At 38.1% G+C, this 23678-nt stretch overlaps 1 protein-coding gene across 1 annotated transcript; it reads left to right on the top strand.

The window, feature by feature from the left end:
- The first annotated feature begins 21181 nt into the window (after nucleotides 1–21181).
- Nucleotides 21182–22390, top strand: LOC147602864 (uncharacterized). Its single transcript, XM_086797219.1, has 7 exons — nucleotides 21182–21281; nucleotides 21376–21511; nucleotides 21597–21668; nucleotides 21748–21900; nucleotides 22002–22070; nucleotides 22161–22226; nucleotides 22333–22390. Exons 1-7 carry the CDS (start codon nucleotides 21182–21184, stop codon nucleotides 22388–22390), a joined length of 654 nt encoding a protein of 217 aa, XP_086653345.1.
- The last annotated feature ends 1288 nt before the right edge of the window (nucleotides 22391–23678 follow it).

Raw genomic sequence — 23678 nt, 5'->3', positions numbered from 1 at the left:
GCTTTCCGGTAAAGGAAGTTTTTCCGGGTTCGGTTTTGGAACAACCGACGGATTAGTCTCTTATCCGGATATCCGTGGGGGAGGCCCCGAGTGTGGGACCCCTGTCTCCCGCGCGAGAAGTGCTACTTCCGCTGCTAGTACCCGAATCCGTTGCTCGGTGGGAACAGGGGGATCTTACAGTAAACCATTAATTTGGCCTCAAGCATAGATTAATCTTGGATTAAGGAAAAGCTTTATGAAAAGCTTCATTTGGATTGAGAATGGGTCATGAGTATGACCATTTCTTAAGTGAGAGAGAGAAAAACCATTAGAATTAAATATAAATAGATTTTTATGTAATTCTTTACTATCATTAATTAATTAACTTCAATAGCATTTCAAAAACCATATCAATTAAGCTTCTCAAGCTTGAGAGGGGTTGAGAAGAGAGAATCATTGAGAAATTATAGAAAAGATCAAAATTCACTATACTTATCTTATAATTTGCTTGATTCTTTGATCATGGTAGAGGCCCCCAACCAATCAATTGGTTTAGTATGTTGATGGAGCCACCAATGGGGATTGAAGAAAGAGAGAAGTGTCAAAAACTAGTGAATTATTAAAGAATTCACAGTTCTTGGCTTAGGTGGAGTAGAGTAACAAAGCATAAGACACTATATTTTTTTCAACAAGGGAAGGCTTCTATTTATAGGAAAAATTGAGCTCCTAACCAAACAAACTGATTCTAGAATTTTCCAAGTCAATTTGGTTGAATTTGGACTAGATTTGGACCTAGCTTGGTTACTTTTTGATTTGATTTGGTTCCATTTTGATTTGGTTTGGTTCAAGAGAGATGAGAGATAAAAATATCACATTATTTTTGAGTTTAAAACTCATTCAAGCATGTGAAATATGTACCTCCTTTAAAGAACTTTCCTTCCTTACATATGTGTCAAAATTTTATTGCTCATAGTTTTTTTTACTGATAAACCTTGTACATTTTCAACTCTTCATCTTATGTGAAATATGCACCTTCTTTAAAGAACTCCCCTTCCTTACATATGTGTCAAAATTTTATTGCTCATAGTTTTTTACTAATAAACCTTGTACATTTTCAACTCTTCATCTTATGTGAAATATGCACCTTCTTTAAAGAATTCCCCTTCCTTACATATGTGTCAAAATTTTATTGCTCATAGTTTTTTACTAATAAACCTTGTACATTTTCAACTCTTCATCTTATGTGAGCATTTACTCATTTTTGGGTATCTTCTTTTACAAATTGGATTTATCTCCTCCCTACACATGGATTGATGCTATTGGCCCATAGGAACCTTAATTGGACCATAATCCAAAAATTTCTGAAAATCTAGACCCTTAGACTAAGGTTCTTTATATCTATTTCCAATTAATTCCAATTGCACATTGAAAAATTCTTTTTGAATTTCTGTTTCAGGGGGATTCATTTTAATAAAGGTGAGATATTTTTCTATCCAAAAATATTCAAAATCTGAATATTCTCTCTCTAGAATATTTTCTCTCTCTAGGTTAAAACAACCACAAACAAGATCTCTTTTATTTCAGAAAAGGAATTGATTACAGGGGAATATGCCAGACATCAAAAAGGGGTTGGGGGAGGAATCTTACATTCTACCCCACTTAAGAAATGCGAGATGTCCTCATCTCGCAAACTGGGATAATTTTGCAAGATGCACGAATATGAGACTTAGAGAAAAATTTTAATCAAGATTAACCACCAAGAAAAGTCTTAAAGAAAGCAAGATAAGAACAAGATTTAAACTTTATTCATTCTCGGAACTTATACAGTAAAGATAGAAGAACTCTTTACACTTCCATAAGCCCGTCCATCATATGGTCACAAAAGCAGCACTCACAAGCTGCACAAGTATAGGGTAACTCATCTATGGGAATGATTCTGCTGGTTATTGCCACACCTATCTCAGTGGTATGAGTGATCTAACAAAAGGACCTCTAAGAGGCAAGCCAAAAACGGGATAAAGGCATATCTTCTCATGAGGAAGAAAACACGCCAGTAAGAAGACCCGCTCAGAAAACCCAAGATGCCTTGATCTCATGACGCAATAGTATCGGGGACCCAAACCCAAAGCTTCAATAACCATGGCCAAGCGGACATTGTTACGAAAGTGCTGCTGACCCCAGGGTGTTGCCCTAGTTATGTTTTGATAGGTCCGCCATTTGGTCTGAGCTACAGAAGTTCCTAGGTGAGAAAAAAGTGAGCCCTCATACTGTTCTATAAAGTCTTTCTTCACAGACTCTCTTGTGTCTTGAAGGTGAGAAATCATCAGGGATAAAACTAATTCCTGTTGCCAAGTCATGAAGGAGATTAAGAAAGAAAGGAGATTGATGGGAGTAAGATTAGTGTGAGTGACAAGTAAAAGTTACGACTTATATAAAGGAAGGAGCTAGCGTAACCTAGAAGCCAACGGTAACTTGCCAACTTCCCTCGCCCGGAAGGCACGGGCAATTCCAACAGGAAAATCATCTAACGAAAAATTTATCTAACGAGTTAAGGCCTTAAGTAGCTATTCTAAACCGACCAAACCCGTAGGTCACATGACCAAATCAAGAAAAAGATTTGCACTTGGTTCATAGAAACCATCGCTTTTTTCCTCTTAAGCAAGGCATAGCCGCCGCCGTTGATTCTTTCCCACAGAACAAGAATCTTCCTTGGACTTATTCTAGCCAACGTAGCTTGAACGTATCTAATCTGTATTGTAGGAATCCACCACCAACCTAATCCCAACCGGCCCATGGGTTAGCCAACTGCCCAACAGCTGTATTGGTGGGATCCCTTTATATAAAAATTTGGTTGAGTTTTGTCCCGGGTACCAGGGAAAAGAGTTCCCAGTCCCCCTAGCCGGTGCTTCAAGAAAAATACAAGATAGTCACACCACTTACACACCCAATATGAAATTGCCTTTTTCACAGATTCAGCTATCTTTAAAGCAAACTTGAAATGAAATCATAGTATTTCGAGTTATAATCCTCCAAAATATCCAATCCATTGTTTTACAATCAAAATATCATCCGGACTCTCCGGTGAAGACCAGCTAGTCAACCAACAAGATCCAAAATGAATTAGACAAGGCCTCTTGTAACCAATGTTGGCAAATAGCTAGCATGTATTGTTATTCATGTTAACATACTATAGACAAAGAACGTAAATGACTAACAACACAAACAAAACTAAACAAAAGATAGATAAGCGGCAAGCCATTAGTATCTGCATATATTACTTCTTCTTCTCTTAATCATACATATGCTTGTGCTTTTTGCCATAAGATGTGAACAGTTCTGGTACAAAGCAACACACACACTTCCAGTATGTTTGTTGAATAATAATTAAGAATAAATGCATAACTATTCAGAGGATAACTATATCTAAGGGTAACACCCAACCAGCACACCCATGGGTAGTTCATCCTGCGGATTAAAGAATAACCCACTAGATGATGAGTATAAGTAAAAACAAAACCAGATTGTGTAGTTTCTTGAAAAACAAATTCTTGAAATCGTAATCCAATTCTATCTAATTGATTTCTAAAATCTATATCTATAATACAGATGGATGGATGTGCTTGCCTATGAGACTCAAACTGAGATTGTAAGTAATATGAAAAAGAATGTTGATGAATATTCAGATTCATAGCTTCTAGATGATCTTGAATCTTCTCCACGGCCTCCGACTGGCTATTTTGACCATATAGTCAGGTAATTGCACCGCATCTTTTTACTCGAGTCAAACCTCTCGAAGATTGACCCTTATGTTCTAGTTCTTTGTATCTCCTTGGTGCTCTGCACTTTGTCCTCAATCTAGTGTATCTTGTTAATGATCCTCTGGAGGTTGTTGGGGTTCAGTTGTGGGCGACACATTCCTACTAAAGTGCACCACGATATTTTGCACAATGCACTAGTTGGAGGGAAGAGGCAAGTTGTGGGAGCGCAATTTCTCCACTACTTCCATTATACATACTGTGCATCGCTCCATCTCCCTCTCCTAAACTTGCACTGAATTTCTAAGCTATCCTATCTTGCCTTCACTTTCTTTGACATTTTTTCTAAGCTATCCTGTCTTGCGTTCACTTTATTTGACATATTATTTATGATCATTCCGAGTTCTTTGAAGCTCTTCTTCATATGCTTCCATCGTCTTCATTGTATCTTTAAGCTGTGTAGAAGCAACAACTTTTTCTTGTAGTTTATTAATTCTGGCTAAATCATGTGCGTTTTCATCTTCCAACTGAGTATTACACTCTTTCAGTTGTTAATTTGCCAGTTTTAAAGCTTCAACCTCATTTTCAAACCACTTTGTATTATAGTGAAATGCTTGAATCAAAACATATTGCATTCGCAAATTGACTGAAAGCTATTCATATGGACATGCCTACTTGCCCTTGCCTTTAGGATTTCTTGAAGATTGGCCCTGATATTCTTGTGTATTTTGTTTGACTTGCTGAGTTCTTCGTAGTAGTAGGGCATTTAGTTGAGCAATATATCATTTCTGCTTTTGCCATCTGGAATTGGGCATTGGTATGTCTTTGTGATCTAGTCCCTTCTATGCTAGAGACCGCCTCTTCTGATTCCTCATCAATGGTTTGCCAATTGACCATACAGACATAGGTAGGGAACAATTCCAGATTCGATATATTAGGTTCCTCAGGGTTGCATCACATCTATGGTAGCTAGCACATGCATCTAGTTTTCACTGAAATCAAGAGGAGGAAGTGATGCATACATTTCCAGTTCCTCTTCCTCTTTGGAATTTTCCACCATGGGTTGGTATATTTGTACGGATGTTGTCCGCTCAGTTGTGACCGAATCATTACCGAATAGTTTCCCTTCCATGGGGTGTGCTCTCCATGTTCTCGGATCTATCTTTAAAATTTGTGAATCCCTATGCACATACACATGATCTAATGCCCAATCATGCACCGATTTGGATTCTCTCATGAAGGGTCTCCCCAATATTATGTCATATGAGTTTGGTTGGCGCAGAAAGTCCATTACTCTACAAATGTATGATGGTAGCGAAATGTAAAGAGTTTGAGTCTCACATTCTCTAAAAGCCCAATGGGTCTTGAAGATGTTCCATCTGCCATTTTAACAATAAGATGTGCTCTTTTTAGAGAGGGTTTTTCTCAGTTTTCCCAACACCATTTTGTGATGATGCTAAACCCCACCCCACCATCCATGATAGCAAGTTCATGGTACCCATTATGACGAATTGGGATTGTAGCATTAGTGTTGTCACTTTCGTAATAATGCCCCAATTGATTAACTGGTATCTTGACAACTCTGGTTGTTCTTTCCCTTGTGTGTTTTAAGGTTCTTTCTGCCAGAGGTGACAAAACATCCTCTGTAGTGTCAGTCGAGTGAATAGCGTAGCAATTATCCCAATGGCATTTGCACAGAAGTGGACAGTATGGCCATGAGGCTGCCTATGTTTTTGGGTTCTTTGGAAATTGAGGTTTCTTTCCATGTGTGTGTCTCGTATCCATTTTTAGGGAATGAATGGAAAGACTCATCTTGTGCATCTTCCTCAAACATTCTTGACATTGTGTTTCACTCTCTTCTTCTCATTCTTTATCAAGATCCAAGGTAATTTAGGAAAAAATACCTTCCCACTCTCTTGAACTATTGGCCAAGTGATAGGGAGGCATTCAATCAATCTCAACTCCTCCCAAACCACTAAAGAATATTTCTTGCTAATTATGTGGTCCCAAATATTAGATGCTACATTTTTTATGATGTGCATTGGATATAGAAGATGATTGATTCTTAGATTTTTCTAATATGGGAGATGAAAGAAGTTTGAGTACCTTGTCATTATTGGCACTGTGGCATATAGGATGATCCTCTCCACACTACTTCCCAATTTGCTACTCTTAGAGGATGTGGGGTGTAGTCCTTTTGTAGATGAAAAAAAGAATTCTCAATGGAAAAAACTTGGACTACATTATGAATACCTGAATCATGTACATAAGAACTTATGATAGTAGTGAATATATACACTCACCGCCGCGACACCATACATCTTCAAATTGGTTATAATCTTGCACATGCTTTATTGTGATTCGTCACATAAATGCATGATTTCTCCCTTGCATCCCTCCTCGAGGGGGGGTGGGGGGGCGCTTGTTGGGGTCACCCATAAATATGTAAGTGTAGCATGTGGGTTCAACAAAAGGGATTTTTAAAATCCCTTCTTTTCATATTTTTTACATACAAAAGGGTACCGTTTAAAGGGGATATTCATAGGTTGAATAGGAAAAGGGTTTGTTTTATTCATTAAAAATTTACAGACAAGGGGTTTTTAAAATAGGCCTTGAACGCATGTGATATAGAGGGTTTGCATATAGTGACCCCCTCGAGCATCCCTCACATGGTCATGGAATCTTTGGATGTAACCACTTCTGCCCATTTTACACGGGTTTCGTGTCATCATTTGAAGAAGAAGGCATCGATGATCATCTATGCATGGTGAGCATCTAAAATGCAACATCCAAAACACAAGTATATAAGTACTCCATTCCATTTCATCAAACACAAAATTAGCTTTTTGGAATTTGACAAAAAGGCTCTCTAGATTTTTTCTTAGTACATAGCTATGTACTAAAAAAAAATCAAATATCTCTCTCCCTTTTGTGCTACATCGCATGCTTTCATTTTCTTGAGTTTACTCCTCCATCCTTTGGATTATTTTGAGGAGGTAGGCTATGGCTATGGCTATGGCTACCTAATCCCTTCTCCTCGCTTGCCCTTCATAAGCCCTTCTCCTCCTTTTCTCTTCAAAATACCTCCCTTGCCGTTCACAAGTATTTTCCTCTTCTCCCTTAAGAAGCTCTCCCTTACCTTCACAAGCCCTTCTCCTTTTCTCCGTTCACAAGACGTCCCTCACCTTCACAAGTAAACCCTTCACCTTTACAAACCCTAAACCCTTCACAACCAAGCCTCTTATCCATTCACAAGGAAGAAAGGCTCCATCTCCATAAGCATCACAAGCAAGCCATATCAAGGTATGTACCATATCCTTATTTCTTTATTTTCTTTAATCTTTTGTTTTTTCAAAGTGCACTAATTGCTAGGGTTTGAGACTTACCTCCAATCTATTTCTTGTTCACTTGTATGCTTGCTTTCTCTCTTGTATGCTTGTATGTTCTCTTGTATTCTTAACTAGTATGAATAGTTCTTTAAAATTAAAAACTTTACTCATCTTTTTTTGTGGCTAGATCAAGGCATTCTTCATCTTTTTTTGTGGCTAGATCAAGGCATTCTTTGGCTAGGTTAAGGCAACCTTCTCCAAAGAAGATCAACCCATGTACAAGCTAAGACCATATTGAGAAGTGTGGGAAAATCCCATTACTTTGGGAATTTTCTTTCAAAAATACTTTTGGTGTATCTTGAGCATACCAATTTCAAAGTTGTTGGAGAATGTGGATTCAAAACCTACTCTTCAAGAGCTTTCCAATGATATGTCACATGAGGGGGTTTTGACAAAATCTTAAAAGTGTTTACCGTGCCCCCCATTTCTTAATCATATAAAATGGGAATTGGGATTTTCCCAAACTCCCTAATATGGTCTTAGCTTCCAAAACGCATGAGAGGTATGCCCAATGACTCTTTTTTATTTTTGCACCTTCGGGTAGTGCCGAGGATTATTTCTTCAGTTTCCTTTTCCTCTACTACTTATGCATGTGTTAGCATAAGGAATTAATATTTTTGCATTATACATTCATACATTAAACTTATGTATTGTTGCATTAAGTTTAATGCATAATGCATTGATGTATTAAGCTTATGCTTGATGCATTATTACATAAGCTTTATGAAATCATGAATTAAGCTTAATGCATAATGCATTAACGTATTAATATTATGCTTAATGCATTAATCTTATGCTTAATGTATTAATGCATTAAACTTATGCTTAATACATTATTGCATAAGCTTTATGCAATAATGCATTAAGCATAAGCCTAATGGATAATCCATTTGTAAGCTTATGCATTAAGCTTAATGCATTATTGTAAACTTTTTATTTACAATAATGCATTAAGCTTTATGCAATAATGCATTAGGCATAAGCTTAATGCATAATGCATTCATGCATTAAGCTTATTCTGAATGTTTTATGCATTAAGCTTATGTATAATGCAAAATGCATTAAGCATAGATGCTTAATGCATTTTGCATTATACATAAGCTTAATGCATAATAATACATTAAGAATAAGATTACTGATGCTTAATGGATTTTGCATTAAGCATATGTATGATGCATATGCATTAAGCTTATGTATATTACATCTGCATTAATCTTATGCTTAATGCATCATGTAGCATTAATAGATTATGCATAATACAGTAAGCATATGCTTAATGCATTACGCTTAATGTATTAAGCATGATGGATAATGCATTACGTATAAATCAATAAGCATATATTAAGCATTATTGCATTATGCATAATTCTTAATGCTTAATGCATTATTACACATATGCTTAATGCATAATGCATAATGCATTAAGCATTAATGTATTAGGCATAATGCATAATGCATTATGCTTCTTGTATTAAGCAATAATGCATTATGCTCAATGCATTAATGCTTACTACATTATGCATAATGCAGTAGGCATTAATGCATTAACGTTTATTGTATTATGCATAATTTAGTAAGAATTTATGCATTGAGCATTAATGCATTAATGCATTATGCTTAATGTAGTAAGCATTACTAAATTAAACATTATGCATTACTGCTTAATGCATTATTGCATTATGCCCAATGCATTCAGAGTAATGTATTAATGCTTAATGCATAAATGCATAATGCATTAAGCATAATGCTTAATGCATTATTTGTATGCATAGAGCATAACCATGCTCCATGTGAGCTATGTAAGCTATGTATGTTGTATGTAAGGTATGTATGCTCATTGTGAACTACGTATTATTTTTATGCATGAAGCTTTTTATGTAATGTATGCTCTACATAAGCTATGTTTTTATGTTTTTCTGCATATAAATGTGGCCATCACGGGAATCATTACCAATAGATCAAGATCAGATATATGAAGGGACATCCTCTAGTACCCCTCCCATACCCATAGATGAAAAAACTTTTAACATGTTTTAAAGGCATAGACAACTTGGAACTTGCTAAATTGAAGTTATGGGGCCAAGCAATTAAGTCCCTAGAGCTTATCCCCACCTTTTATGTGCCTAACATGTCCGGTACCACATAGTCACCCATCTCCATGTATCCCACCACCTTCCTTATCCTCCCTCTCACTTCTAGTTTGTCTCCCCTTCACACTTCCACTTTTCCTAGTCCTCATCCTTTAGCTTCTCGTAGTGCTCAATGCACTCCTATCCCATCCACGGTGCCATCACCCCAACATGCGAAATCCTCATGCAACTTCGGGTGTTGCCGGGGATTACTTCTTGAGTTTTCTTTGCCTCTAGATAGTACTTATGCAAAATTAACATAAAGAATTAGTATTTTTAAATTATGCATTCATCCATTAAGCTTATGTATTATTGCATTAAGTTTAATGCATAATGTATTGATGTATTAAGCTTATACCTGATGGATTATTAGATAAACTTTATGCAATCATGCATTTAGCTTAATGGGAGAGAATCAAAGAATCAGAAGGTGGAGAGAGATGCACATCTTCTTCGACTGGATACTCTATGAGGAGAAGGCTATCTAATACAAAGGGAGGGGGTGGGAATAACCACACAGGTGGTTTGTAATGCCAAGTGGGATAACCACCTTTATCTGTAAGAAAAGGGCCAGGCCCCCAAGGATGCAAGAAAGCTTCCCATCACTTATGTATTTGGTAAAAAGCCACCCTGCAGCTTCCCCCACTAAAACTGCGTGGAGGGTATGAATGATGTTGAGCCAAATTCTTTTGATGGACTTTTCAAGAAGAGTATGGGTGCCCTCGATGGATTCTCTATAGTGAGATCTACATATATGCCAGGCTATAATGCTGGTATAAATTGCCCAACTCTAGTACGAGCCCAGAGTCCAATGATCAGACAATGGAACTAGAGTTGCTACTTCCCAAATACAAAGGTGAGAGACCTAAAGGGCTATCCCCCCACCTTCCTTCTCATAAGCCATGACAACCTTAGCCTCTATGGCCTCAAGAGATAGTACCCCATGAAATGATACACCTCTAGGTCATTTCTGCCATCATGAAAATTTAGAAATTCCACTACCAAACTTGCTGAGTCTTCGGGAAATCCCAAAGACAATGTCGATGAGACTCTTGAGGGAGGCCACACCTCCGACAAGCTGCTGCTTGACAGCAAAATTGCTCCACATGCTAACTGCCAAGCTTTTATTTGCTAGATCCAAATACAGAGGATGATCTTTTGAGGCCAAAAATTGCCCCTAAGCCTCTTCCCAAAATCTAAGATAAATCGTTGTAAGAGGACCTGTGACTCTAGTGTACTGCTACTAGTGCCCTCAACCTCGAGCATCTAAATCTTGGGGCCTAGATGCATGGTGTATAAAAAGAATAGGGTATCTAGAGTCTCCTCTTGGTTAGTATGATCATGCCAAGTCCACTCCCCTCGGTCTCATTGGAGGTGCACGAGGACCTGGCTCTCCCAAATCCATAACTACTAGAAACTGTGCCTGCTCAACCTTGGCTACTGGGGGGTCAATGTGTCATTCATGTGCCTATAAGCTTATGCATTAAGCTTAAGCCTAATGCAAAATCCATTTATAAGAATATGCATTAAGCTTAATGCATTATTGCATAAGTATTGTGCAATAATGCATTACACATATTCTTAATGCATAATGCATTCATAAGCTTACGCTTAATGTATTATGCATTAAGATTATGTATAATGCATAATGCATTTAATGCTTAGTACATTATGCATATAATTAATGCATAATGCCTTTATTCATTAATCATTATTGGATGGACTTAAGTTACACGGCCAAGCAACTGAGTCTCTAAGAGCTTATCCCTTGTCTTTTATGTGCCTGACAGGTGAGTTTTCCCATAGTCATCCATTTCCATGTATCCCACCACCTTCCTTATCCCTCTCTCTTCTCCTTTGTCTACCCTTCATAGTTCCACTTTTCCTAGTCCTCACCCTTCGACTCCTTCTATGCTCACTGTGCATTGTTATCCCATCCATGGTGCCATCTCCCCCCAGCATGCGACATCCTCATGCAACTTCATGTGGTGCTAGGGATTATTTTTTGAGTTTTCTTTACCTCTACTAATTATGCATGTATTAGCATAAATAATGAATATTTTCGCATTATACATTCATCTATTAAGCTTATGTATTATTGTATTAAGTTGCATAATGCATTGAATTAATGTATCAATATTATGCTTGATGCATTATTGCATAAGCTTGGGATCAAAGAATCAAAAGGTGGAGAAAGATGCACTTCTTCTTCGACTAGCTGCTCTATGAGGAGAAGTCTATCTCATACAAGAGGAGGGATGGGGAATAACCACACAGGTGGTTTGTAATACCAAGTGAAACACCACCTCTCTCTATAAGAAAAGGTCCAGGGCCGCCAAAGCCGCAAGAAAGCTTCCCCGCATTTCTACATGTAGTAAAATCTACCATGTAGCTTGCCCCACCACTACCCATGGAGAATATGAATGATGTCGAGCCAAATTATCCTGATGGACTCTAGAGGAAGAGTGTGGGTTCCCTCGATGGCTTCACTATAGTGAGATCTACATATGTGCCAGGGTATAATGCTACTATAAATCACCAACCTCTGGCACGAGCCTAGAGTCGAGCTAGAGTCCAATGATTAGGACGATGGGGCTATGATTGGTAGTGTGTTGAAATGTGAAGGCAAGAGACCTAAAGGGCTAGTCCCCCCACCTTCCTTCTCGTAACCCATGCTAACTTAGTCTCTATATCCCAAGTGATAGTGCCCCATGAAATGATATGGATTGAAGTTCTGTTCATCCTGACAATTCATAGAATCCATCGCCAAACCTATTGAGCATTTGGGCAATCCAAAGACAATGTCAATGAGACTCCTAAGGGTGTCCGCACACCTCAAACAAGCTCCTACTTGACTGCCAAAAGCTAACCACATGCGAATCGCCAGACATCTATTTTCTAGAACCAAATAAAGAGGGTGATCTTTTGAGGCCAAAAAATGTCCAAGAGCCTCTTTCAAAAATTTGAGAGAAACCACTATGATAGGCCATGTGACTGTTATTGTACTGCTGCTATTGAGGTGTCCTCAACCTCGATCTAAATCTTGGGGCCTAGCCACACAGTGTATGCAAAGAACGGGGTATCTTGAGTCTTCTCGTTGTTTGGCAGGATCATTCTAAGTCCACTCTCATGATCCCATTGGAGGCGCATGAGGGGCATGCTCTCCCAAATCTATAACTACAAGGGTCTCTCCTTGCCCACCTTGGCTAGTGGGGGGTCAATGTGTCACTCATGTGCCTGTAAGCTTATGCATTAGGCTTAAGCCTAATAAATAGTCCATTTCTAAGCTTATGCATTAAGCTTAATGCAATAGGTTTAAGACTAATGCATAGTCCATTCGTAAACTTATGCATTAAGCTTAAAACATGGCAAAAGCTTTATGTAATAATGCATTAAGCTCACTAGGTTTAAGACTAATGCATAGTCCATTCGTAAGCTTATGCATTAAGCCTAATGCAATATGGTAAAATATTTATATAATATTGCATTAAGCTTTATTCAATAATGCATTATGCATAAGCTTAATGCATAATGCTTTCATAATCTTATGCACAGGGATTTAATATTCACGTGATCACAAGATTTTTTGTGATAATAACACATGTGAACAAGTTGTTCACATGTTCTCATGTTACCGTTCACAAAATAATAGGTCACTTGCCATTTGGGAACCCCTTAAAAGCTTGGCTACACATGGGAATAAGCTATTTACATGTTCTTATGTTACCATCTTCACGTAATAGCAGGTCAGTGGCCACCTAAGAAGATTTTTTATGCCCGAGAAAGATAATTTTTTTAGGCCCTTGTGAAAGCTTAGTGAATATAACATGTGATCACAAGATTTTTTGAGTTATTAACATATGTTATTAACATGTTCACATGTTCTCGTTTACGTCAATGAAATCCCTGCTTATGCATTCATGCATTAAGCTTATGCTTAATGTATTATTCATTAAGCTTATGTATTAAGCATATGTATTATGCTTTAGGGTTATGTATAATGCATTATGCATATTCTTATTGCATTAAGCATATGCTTAATGTATTAATACTTACTGCATTATGCATTATGTATAATGCATTAATTCTTAGTGCATTGTGTAGCATTAATGTTACGCATATGCTTAATGTATTGAGTGGGGTGCATAATGCATTAAGAATGAAAGATCCCTGCCCCCTCCACGCAACAAAACTGGGAAGCTAGCAGCGGAAGTAGCACTTCTTGCGCGCAGGGCAAAACCTCTCACTCGGGGCCTCGCCCACGAATATCCAGACAAGAGACTAATCCCTCGGTTCTTCCAAAACCGAACCTGGAAAAACTTCCGCCGCCCAGAAAGCACAGGCAATTTCTCCAGAAAAATTTATTCTAACGTAGTCAAGAGCCTTAACTAGCCAAACTGATCTGACCGAACCCGTAAGTCTCATGGTCAGATCAAGGAAGAGACTTGCACTTGGATCATAGAATCCAATACTTTTTTCCTCATCAAGAGGCACGTCCGTTGATTCTTTTCCATTGAACAAGGGTTATCCGAGATTTACTTCAACTATCGTAACTTAACAGCATTGAGTCTCATTTTAGGGATCCACCAGTCTGACCTAATTCCATCCAATCCCATGGGTTAGCCAACAGCCCAACCGCTGTAGTGAAAGGATCCATTTAGAAATTTGGTTATGTTTTCCCCCGGGTACCAGGGAAAAGAGTTCCCAGGCCCCCTAGCTGGCGCTTCAAGCAAACTTCAAGATAGTCACACCACTTATACACCCAATATGAAATTACCTATTTCACAGATTCAGTTGTCTTTAGAATAATCTTTTATTAATGAAACCATAGTATCACTGATCATAATCCTCCAAAATATCTAGCTTGAATTCTAATTTCCAATCATTCCTTCATCGGTATACCTATGGCATCATTGGCAACCAGAACGCTCACCACCTATTCACTCAGGGGCCTTTTCAATAGTTCCTAGCTCATAGTACCCAAAAATATAATCCCATAAGAAAATCCAAATGCAATCTCCATTGAAGATCAACAAGATCAACCAACAGATCCATATAAAAGATCCATATAAAAGATTCATGGACTCATCCGTTTTGAGGACCAGCAAGGCCAATCAACCAGATCCATGCTCGAGTTCAGAAAACAACTCTCACTCATTCCATTTTCTTTCCTGAACCACGCGTGGGTATCTTCAGCAAGCAAGAGCCCGAGCACCGTATGGTCACACACCCTCTAGGCTCCTTCGCAGGTCACCTAACACTTCACTCATAGGCCGCTTCCTTGGTGCCTCATCTACTGTATCAGAAGCTCACCATGTAAATCAAACTGAGGCTCGTCAAGACCTCGGTCGCGACCCTACTACGCAAGACATCCTCCATAGACTCTCCGTCAACTGTTGCAACTTTATCACTTAGGTATCCATGACCTCATTCACAAGAAGGTCAAAATGCTTCCCCAACATTCTCGACATAAAACAATCATTTAGAAACAAGTTTCATAATTATAGTTTCTAAAACAAACTCTCATCTTTCCACATCATTTCTCGTTATTCCACATTCTTCTAGCTTAATTCACATTGCTTATTCCACATCCAGGCATATGTATTCCCATCGTCTTCATCCATTCTCATCTAATCACATCATATTACATCTTATCACATCTATCCTTATCACATCATGTCACAACATATCCACATCACATCTCATCCATTCATATCACATCACATCCATCTACATTCATTCAGATCCACATCACATCCACATATCATCACATTACATTCACATCTATTTACATCACTTCACATCCATTCACATCTACCCAAGTCAAGATCACATCACATCTCATCTATCCACATCATATCTCATCCATTCATATCTAACCAGATCCACATCCCATCACATCCATTCACATCTCACCACATCCACTCAAATCTCACCACATCCACTCACATCTCATCACATCCATTCACATCCATCACACCCATTCACATCCCACATTCATTCACATCTCGTCACATCTATCCTCATCTTATCAGATCCTGTTCACATCCATCCACATCACATCACATCCATTCCATCCACATTACATCACATTCACATCTATCCATATCACACCACATTCATTCCATCGAGATAACATCACATCTAAATCTATCCATATCACACAGTCAATTTAGAACTATCCAGAACAAGAGCTGTTTCAATAAGTATTATTAGAATGAATGATAACTGAAGGAGGCATCTAGATAGTGATGTCTTAATCAACACTAATTGAAGTAGGAAGACTTAGGAACAAAGCTGTCTCAATCAAGGAATGTTAATAGAGGAGCTGTGTGGAGTCATGGAGATAAAACTTTGTTCAAAACAAAAGCTATTAGATTAGAAGCTATGTTGAGTAATACTAAACAAATCACATGCTATTTGATCTGAAGTTTTGTGGATAACATGAGCACTATGGGAACTAAAGCTATTTGAGTAAGATACTATCATATTAGGAGCTAGTCAATATTGAAGCATTCCGAATAGGATTTGTCGAATCAGGAAAAGAATATGAAGGGGTTTAGTAGCAAGAGAGAATACAAGTGTTGGCACCAAAAATTCACATATATTACCCCTCTTTATCTTGGCTTCACTTGTAGAGATTTTAGCAATAATTGTGCATTGCCTCCCTACAAATCACTCCCTGTCAAGAAAATCGTGTTTGACTATGTGCCTCATTTGCTAGGCAAGAGTGAAGTATATTGTTGATTCTTCCACTTTTGTTAACCTAATCCCCATCACCATACATGCCCTTATAACAAGAACAAGACTACCATGCCCTTATAACAAGAACAAGACTACCATGAACGTCATAGGCATAGGTATGGTTATTGTGATCATCATTGGCATAGACCACCACCACATCATCATCACCCTCTATGCTCATAGAGTCTTCAGGACTATAGCCCTCATCATTGAAAGTATAATACTCAATATAATATTCCTCTTCATCGGTGTATCTCCCTTGGTCAGTTCTATAGTCATCTTTCTCCGCATAATAGCAATCATTATCTTCACTTTCATAATCCCCCATGGCTTATCGGATCGAAAACTATCCAACTATGCCCCTAGTATGCAACTAATTACTCCAAAATCTGATAGGGATGGTTGAAATCTTGTCGTTAAGCTTATGAAGTGCGGATTCAATCCCAATTATTTCTTTTGAATCAGGCCCAAACCCCTTTTATTGAATTAGGGTTTAGTGCTCTTCTATATGCAATAAGAAATTGGCTATATTAATTCATGATCTTTGGATTTATGGAAAGCTTGCAATGTGTAGTATTCAAATATGTGAAAATAGTTAAATTTTGAGATGCCCTAATATTCTCTATTTTAGTGTTTCTACCACACTGTTGAAACTGAATAACTGGCCCTAAAACCATGAATATTGGTCCAAATCTTGATCAAATTGGCTTGTTAGCTATTGGTTAGTACTATCCACCCTCTGAACCACTTTGATTCAATCAAAGGATAGGTATTCTATGTTTTGACTTTTTGCTCAACGTCAACTATGTTGGTTGACCAAGCAAACAACTTTCGAATCAAGTGATCTTTGGTTTGTTAGGAAGCTTATGATATGTACTAACCATACATATACTCAAATGTCAAATTAACTTGTTGTTTTTTATTGGGTTAAGTTACCCATTAGGAGTTCAATCGATGTCAGAATCGGGAACTTGAGGGCTCCAAACGTACCTCTTGCATTAGGGCTAAAAACAAAAAAAAGGGCCCTTTAAGGTTTTGATAAAAAACTAATTAGCTGAGGTTTTAGTAGAATGAGACCTCCAAATGTGGCCGTTTAGAGGTACTTTTGGAGCATTTAAGAGATGGGCCACAATAAATGCTGACATTTCTTAAATCATATTAAAGGTACTTTTTAGTCGTTATTCTCAGTATTATTTGAACTTTTGAAACGTCTAATGTATAAATATTCCCACCAAAACACATCCATTTTTCCTCTCATCATCATTTGAGTGCTCTCTTTTTCTTGCTCTCTCTCTCTCTTCTCTTATCTTCTATTCTTTTCTGTTATACCCTTGCATAGTGGATTATACTCTAATGTCTATCGCTAACTCTTTACTCAATGCAAGAGAACACAGATAAAAACTTGCTATTAACATAGATCAGGTCTACTCATCTTGGAGAAGTATTCATCACCGAGCATTGTTAGACAAAGATGAGGCAAACGGACTATGACTAGAGGGAAAAAAACACATTGATTGGTGGGTGGATGGAAGTATTTCTCCAAATGATCCTTCAACTGGTAGACTTCCTCCATTTGTAAATGTTCATGACTTGATTAGATTTGTTGGAGATGGTTTTGATGGTCTGCTTGGTTACTGTATGAAGTTATATTCTGCATCTTCTATGTGCTCAGTCCAAATACATCAACTGAAAGAAACTTTATTAACATCTTAGAAAACTATTTTAGAGCTTTATGATAAGATTAGAGAGCTAGAAGCTGTAAACCACTCCTTGAAAGAGAAACTAGTAAACTTGAAAGAAGCCCTAGGAGGATTTAGAGAGAGAAAGAGAGCTTTAAAGAATATAAGTGAGTTGTCTAAAATTGTGGGGCTAAAGAGGAGACTCAACCTTGCAAATAAATGTGTCTCTCACATTTCAGGTATTAATATCCATCAAAATGAGGAGAGAATCAAACTTCTTATGGAAACCATGAACAAGGCAGACCTAGTCAGAATTCTTGAATCTCCAGAGAATACAAATTTGAGAGATCTTACTGTCAACAAAGAGTTGGTAAGAGACTTAAGGACCATTGTGAAACCAGATGAAATAGTAGAGACTTGTGACACTATGGGTATTAGTCGCAAAGGTTACCAAGCTCTTTTTGGATTATGGTTCCAAAAACTTAGATGCAAGAGAATAAGAGCTTTTGGTTTGCAAAGATCCCTTTCAGTTTCTACTGCTAGGACTGCTATGAATTAAAAAAATTTGAGTATTTTTGGAGAGTACATTCATATTGAAGGGATAATGCCTTATGAGAAGAAGAAGAAAAAGAGTACATTTGTCTATAATGCATTCAACAATATATGGGTGGATCTTAGAAAAGTACAAATTGCAATGGTGCATATGTATAAAATTACTATAGAAGAATGTGGTGGTGTGCTAAAGTTCGTATTGAAGCTGGATGAGGCACAGATCCAAAAAGGATAAAAGATGGAAAGAGTGAGAATATCTATTATAAACAAGGTAATTGAGTACATCAATGGTACAGGAGAGGAACCAGAACATAAAATCTAGTCGAAGATAGAGCTTAGGTGGGTTGGTGTAGCTCAGATACCAACTAAAAATCATCAAACCCTCAAATGGTTGTTCTCCCACATAGGTATCCCTAATATTATTCAATCCCAAAGTATTGGAGATTTTCAAAAAAAACACATTCTGGTCACCATACATGAGCTCTGCAAATTCTTTGTGAATGTCTTGGAAAGTACCACTGAAGCTCTCCACAAGCTACCAATCAAAACTTGTTGAGGGAAAGATATCTGAAAAATCCAACGTTAAAACTTGTATTAAAAGGAAAAATATATTTGCAAAATTGAACTACAACTTACAATGTGCTTGCATAGGAATATGTTGAGTTGGAGGTACGTATATATCCTTTTCCATGTAAACATGTTGGACCTGAGCAAACCAGCCTTTAGATGTAACCTTGAAAGTAGCAATGCTCACTTCCAATGGTATTTTGTATCCTCTCTTTTCATTTTTTTCACCTTGTGAGATCCCTTGAATGAGGAAAACATAGTAACCCAGTCATTTACAGCAGTGAAACTCTTGGGTTCCCAAGTTCCATCATCCCTTTTGTTGTGTACGACATAAGAGTTTATTGAACGAGAAGGACGTCTTGTGGATTCCATATAGAATATAATCAAGAGAATGAAACAATGGATTTCAATGAGGTCCAAAAAGAGATGAGAGAGATCTAGAAGATGCAATGAAGCTCAGTGAGGTTAAAATAGAGATGAGAGAGAGCTAGAAGATGAGAGCTTCTAGAGATGAGAGAGATCTAGAAGATGCAATGAAACTCAGTGAGGTTAAAATAGAGATGAGAGAGAGCTAGAAGATGAGAGCTTCTAGACATTGAGAAGAAGAATGAAAATGGTATGGGTGCCAAAAGGAATATTGGAGGTAGTTTGTCCAAACTTTAAAAATTTTGGCATTAACTACATGCCATCTTTTTTCAAATATTTTGACAAGTTTTGTCAGTATAACAGATCCTAGGGACCACTAGAATCGGTCTGAATGTAGAGATTTGGCTAAATTAGAGGAAAAAAGCTCGAAATGGACTCTACTATCTCCAAAGTAGAGGAGACAAGAATACCATATTCTTGTGCACGTGGAACACTCTCTTTGGCTCTTTTCTTAATCATAAGATTAGTAAAGGGCCCTTTTTTAGGCATTTTTGGCCCTAATGGGATAGTTCTTTCCAGCTATATAAACCACATAAAATCAGCCCCAATGGTTGCAGACTGAATTGGGTGTTGCTATAGAAATTGCTAAATTGTCAAAATTTTGGCATAACCTCATTTCTATTTGATGCTAAATCTCAATGAGTCATGGCATCAATACACATAGCCAAAATCATAGCATCATAGACTATCCAATTCCCATAGTGAATGTATTCAACCATTGTAACAATTTGCCAATGGAAATCTTTCGACTTGGTGATGATTAACTTGATGTAGCACGTTGATGCTTGCCGATCTCCTAGCCAAGCATTTCTCACTCCCTTACAAAGTTTCAATCCAAGGCAAGGGGTGAGGCCATGTGTTTACCACCTTGTACCTGAATCCCTTTCCGTACTGCTTTTCCAACGGCATTCATGGCACAGAGAGTTCGGGGTGCACTCTCCCTTGCCCTCTCCTTGAATGCCAAGGGTACTCTCACACTCATCTAGATTCTGCAAATAAATGTTCTTGGGAGGTGCAGTACTAAGAAACCCTATGTATCATATGCCTTCAAGGGATATTAAAAAAAACCCCTTACCTATAATTTTTTCATAAAGAAAATGACTCTTTTTTTTTATAGACTTACGGGTTTTGTTCTCAAAATTGATTACAAAACCCCTTTTGTAAATGTATTTCTGTAAAGTTTCCTTAAAAAATTTGACTTACAAAACTTTTTCATTTGAGCTCACATGATATACTTACATATTTTTAGGTTAACCCCCCGAGTGTGTGTAACAACAATGTATATGAGATGTGTAAGCTTCAAATGAAGGATTGTAAAGCTTGCTTATATGTGGCATTTATAATTACATGCCCAATAAAAAGATCCATTACAAGAATTTGATCTTATTTTTTGTGAGGTTAAATAGGTTTCCACATACTTATTTAATGGCTTCAACTCCATTGCTTTGTTGCATGGTCTCTTCAATGGGTTTTTCAATGACGCTTGATGCACATTTGAGATGAGATTTCCATGCACTTATGCATAAACATGCCCCAAAATCAGTAGAGTTTTTTGGATTTAATGATCATAGCTTTATGCATGAGATTCCCAATACATCATGGTATGGCAAGATTAATAAGATTAAGAGGAATGAGAATATGCATTAGATTCAATGAAACTATAAAACAAAACCCTAATTTTGAAGATTTTTTGAAAGGCATTGGTCTTGCCCATAGGAAGCCCTAATTTCCTTATCGTTGGGTTCATTAATTTCACAATACAATATACTTACTAAGCTATCTATAAATTCATCTATTTGTTGCATAAGCATAAAAACAAAAAACAAAAAACTCAAAGACCCATCAAAAACTGTAATAATCCGACTTGGAGTCGTCCGCCGACTCCGCGCCGCGGCACATATAAAACATCTTGATGCGAATCTAAGGGGATAACTCTCTTCGTCTTCACTACAGAACTGAAGATGGCTACGAATGCAGAATCGTCCACTTCCAAATGCGCCTGCGCCGTTCTTTTATATTTGCTGCTCTCGTCTGCGAGTGTTCTCCCTTCGGCGAGTTCCAGTGATAGTAGGGCTAGTCATCTAAACCTGCAAGCTGTCATATAATAAGCTATTGCCGTTGCCGTTATGTAATGTAGTTATTTTGCATGGTGCAGTGGACGCGCTGACGGCGTTCAAGGCTCGCATCACAGATGATCCCGACAACGTTCTGGCGAGCTGGGACCCGACCCTAGTGGATCCGTGCACGTGGTTCCACGTGACCTGCGACGACAACAATCGCGTGATTAGGCTGTGCGTTTGACACCCGCGCCCTGTGGTTGCAATTCGGAGGTAGAGAGTCGTCTGATTTGAGATAATTTGTTCTGTTAACTTGCAGAGATCTGGGCGACGAGGGGATCTCGGGCACGTTGGCACCGGAGTTGGGGACCCTGGACGCATTGCAAGATCTGTATGTAGGTTTTAATTCTTCATTTACTGGATGATGCCTATTCTGCTCCAATTCCTTGACATCGAGGACTGCACTGCAGTCACCTGTACAAAAACAAGCTGAGCGGGCCTCTCCCTTCTGAGCTTGGCAACTTGCACTCGCTGAGATCCTTAGATCTCTACGACAACCAGTTCACGGGACCCATTCCACAGGAGTTCGACCACTTTGAACAACCCCACAACCTCAAGTTCCTGTAAGACCTCCTCCTGGTTACATTTCTATGCTCCCACTAATGAGCCTCTGTATGTTTTCACTCGTCGATGTGACTCTGTATGGGGGTTTCGCATTGCACAGGCGCCTCCACAACAACCGCCTTAACGGAACCATTGCTGCAACCATAGGCATAATCGACCTTGTCAATTTGTAAGCTCCTTGTTATCCTACTTTCTCCAAGGTGTGCATGTTTCTTTGATTAAGCCATGTGTTACATATGTGCGCGTTATGCCTGACCAGCAACGTCTCCGGCAATGACTTCAGCGGTTTTTTGCCCACAACCTTCAGCCGTTATAACCTCGACAGGTTACAAATCTCTGAGCCTCTCTCTCTCTCTCTCTCTCTCTCTCTCTCTCACACACACACACACATATTATTTATATCCTACTTACAACTATGACTTTGGCTGCAGTTTTTATCCTGGAAATTCGGATCTGTGCGGTGGCCCACCTATCAACAAACCTTGCTAAGCAATGACATGAATTGTCTTGCCTCAAGCTGAACGCATTTTGTCCAAGAAATTGTACAAACCTGAATGTATGCCAACAAAACAGAGAAACTGTTTGGTTGTAATACATTGAACTATGACAATGCTGATAATCATCACCCTTGATCTGTTAGCGATCCTCCTTCTATTGATTAGGAAATGGTGTACTTGTATATTTGACATAAAGGATTAAAAACTGTACATGATGCACAAGATGTAAGTAGTTGGGTGTTTGATGATGCACAAGACATAAGATTTTAAAATGAAGCATGAAAGCTCACAGTCCGTGTTTGCTTATCTAAATTTGTCCTTCCTTGTCTGTAGAATGTGAATGACATCCATGCCTTTGCTAGTCACCAAAGTGTTATGCATAGTGGATTTGGTAGCGTGGCCACAATCAATTGGTTATATCTTGATGAATTATATTATATTTATTCAATGTTATCAAGCTAGATCAGTGAGGTAATTGAAAACTTCTTGATCTAAAATATCATGTTTGTTAAGGTTACTAAGGAAATTTGACAAAGTCATCCTTGTGAGGATCAATCATATTCATCATAGCTTTGAAATAAGGAATTTGGGCAAAGTCATCCTTATGAGGCTCAAAATCAGTAAGGCTTAAATCTTGCAAATTGTATACCAAATGGAAACCAAAATTTTCAAGGTATCACATGCACAAACTTTCTTTGAAGTCTAGTTCTCATCACCAAATTTGAAAATTCCTAAAAAGCATAAAGGATGAATATATGAAGAGATAGTACAAGAAAAAGAAACAATATGCACCCTTAAACAAAGTCAAACCCTTCTGACCACCCACAAGCTTTGTTTTACTAAAAGAAAAGGAGAGACTAAGCATCACTCCAAATCTCTCTCACAAACGTGAAACTTGGATGGACAATCTATGTGGAAATCACTTTAAGGGAATGATAGTGTACCAACAATATGTACCATCGATCCACCAGCATTTTCATGATCGCTTGTAATTTCACTAGTAACAAACACTCGTATCAGCACTTACCACTATTAAAAATATCTAAATTGGGCACTTGGCCCGTGTCCCCGGCATACCCCTAACTCCCCCACCTTTTGTTCATCTTTGTTTTGTTGTAGCAGAAGAGCAGGCCAAAACTTCCTCCCTCTACTCCAAGCTCCACACAGAGACACACACACACTGTCTCTCTCTCTTCCTTCCTCACTCATGCTTCTTCCTCTACCTTTCTTTATCCAGTACTATAGGACAATAAAATACCAACATTTTTTCGACATGAAAC

Source organism: Cibotium barometz, chromosome 65, assembly GCF_041138505.1.
Source record: "Cibotium barometz isolate CiBa-2024 chromosome 65, ASM4113850v1, whole genome shotgun sequence".
Taxonomy (NCBI): Eukaryota; Viridiplantae; Streptophyta; class Polypodiopsida; order Cyatheales; family Cibotiaceae; genus Cibotium; species Cibotium barometz.
This window is presented reverse-complemented; position numbering and strand designations above follow the sequence as displayed.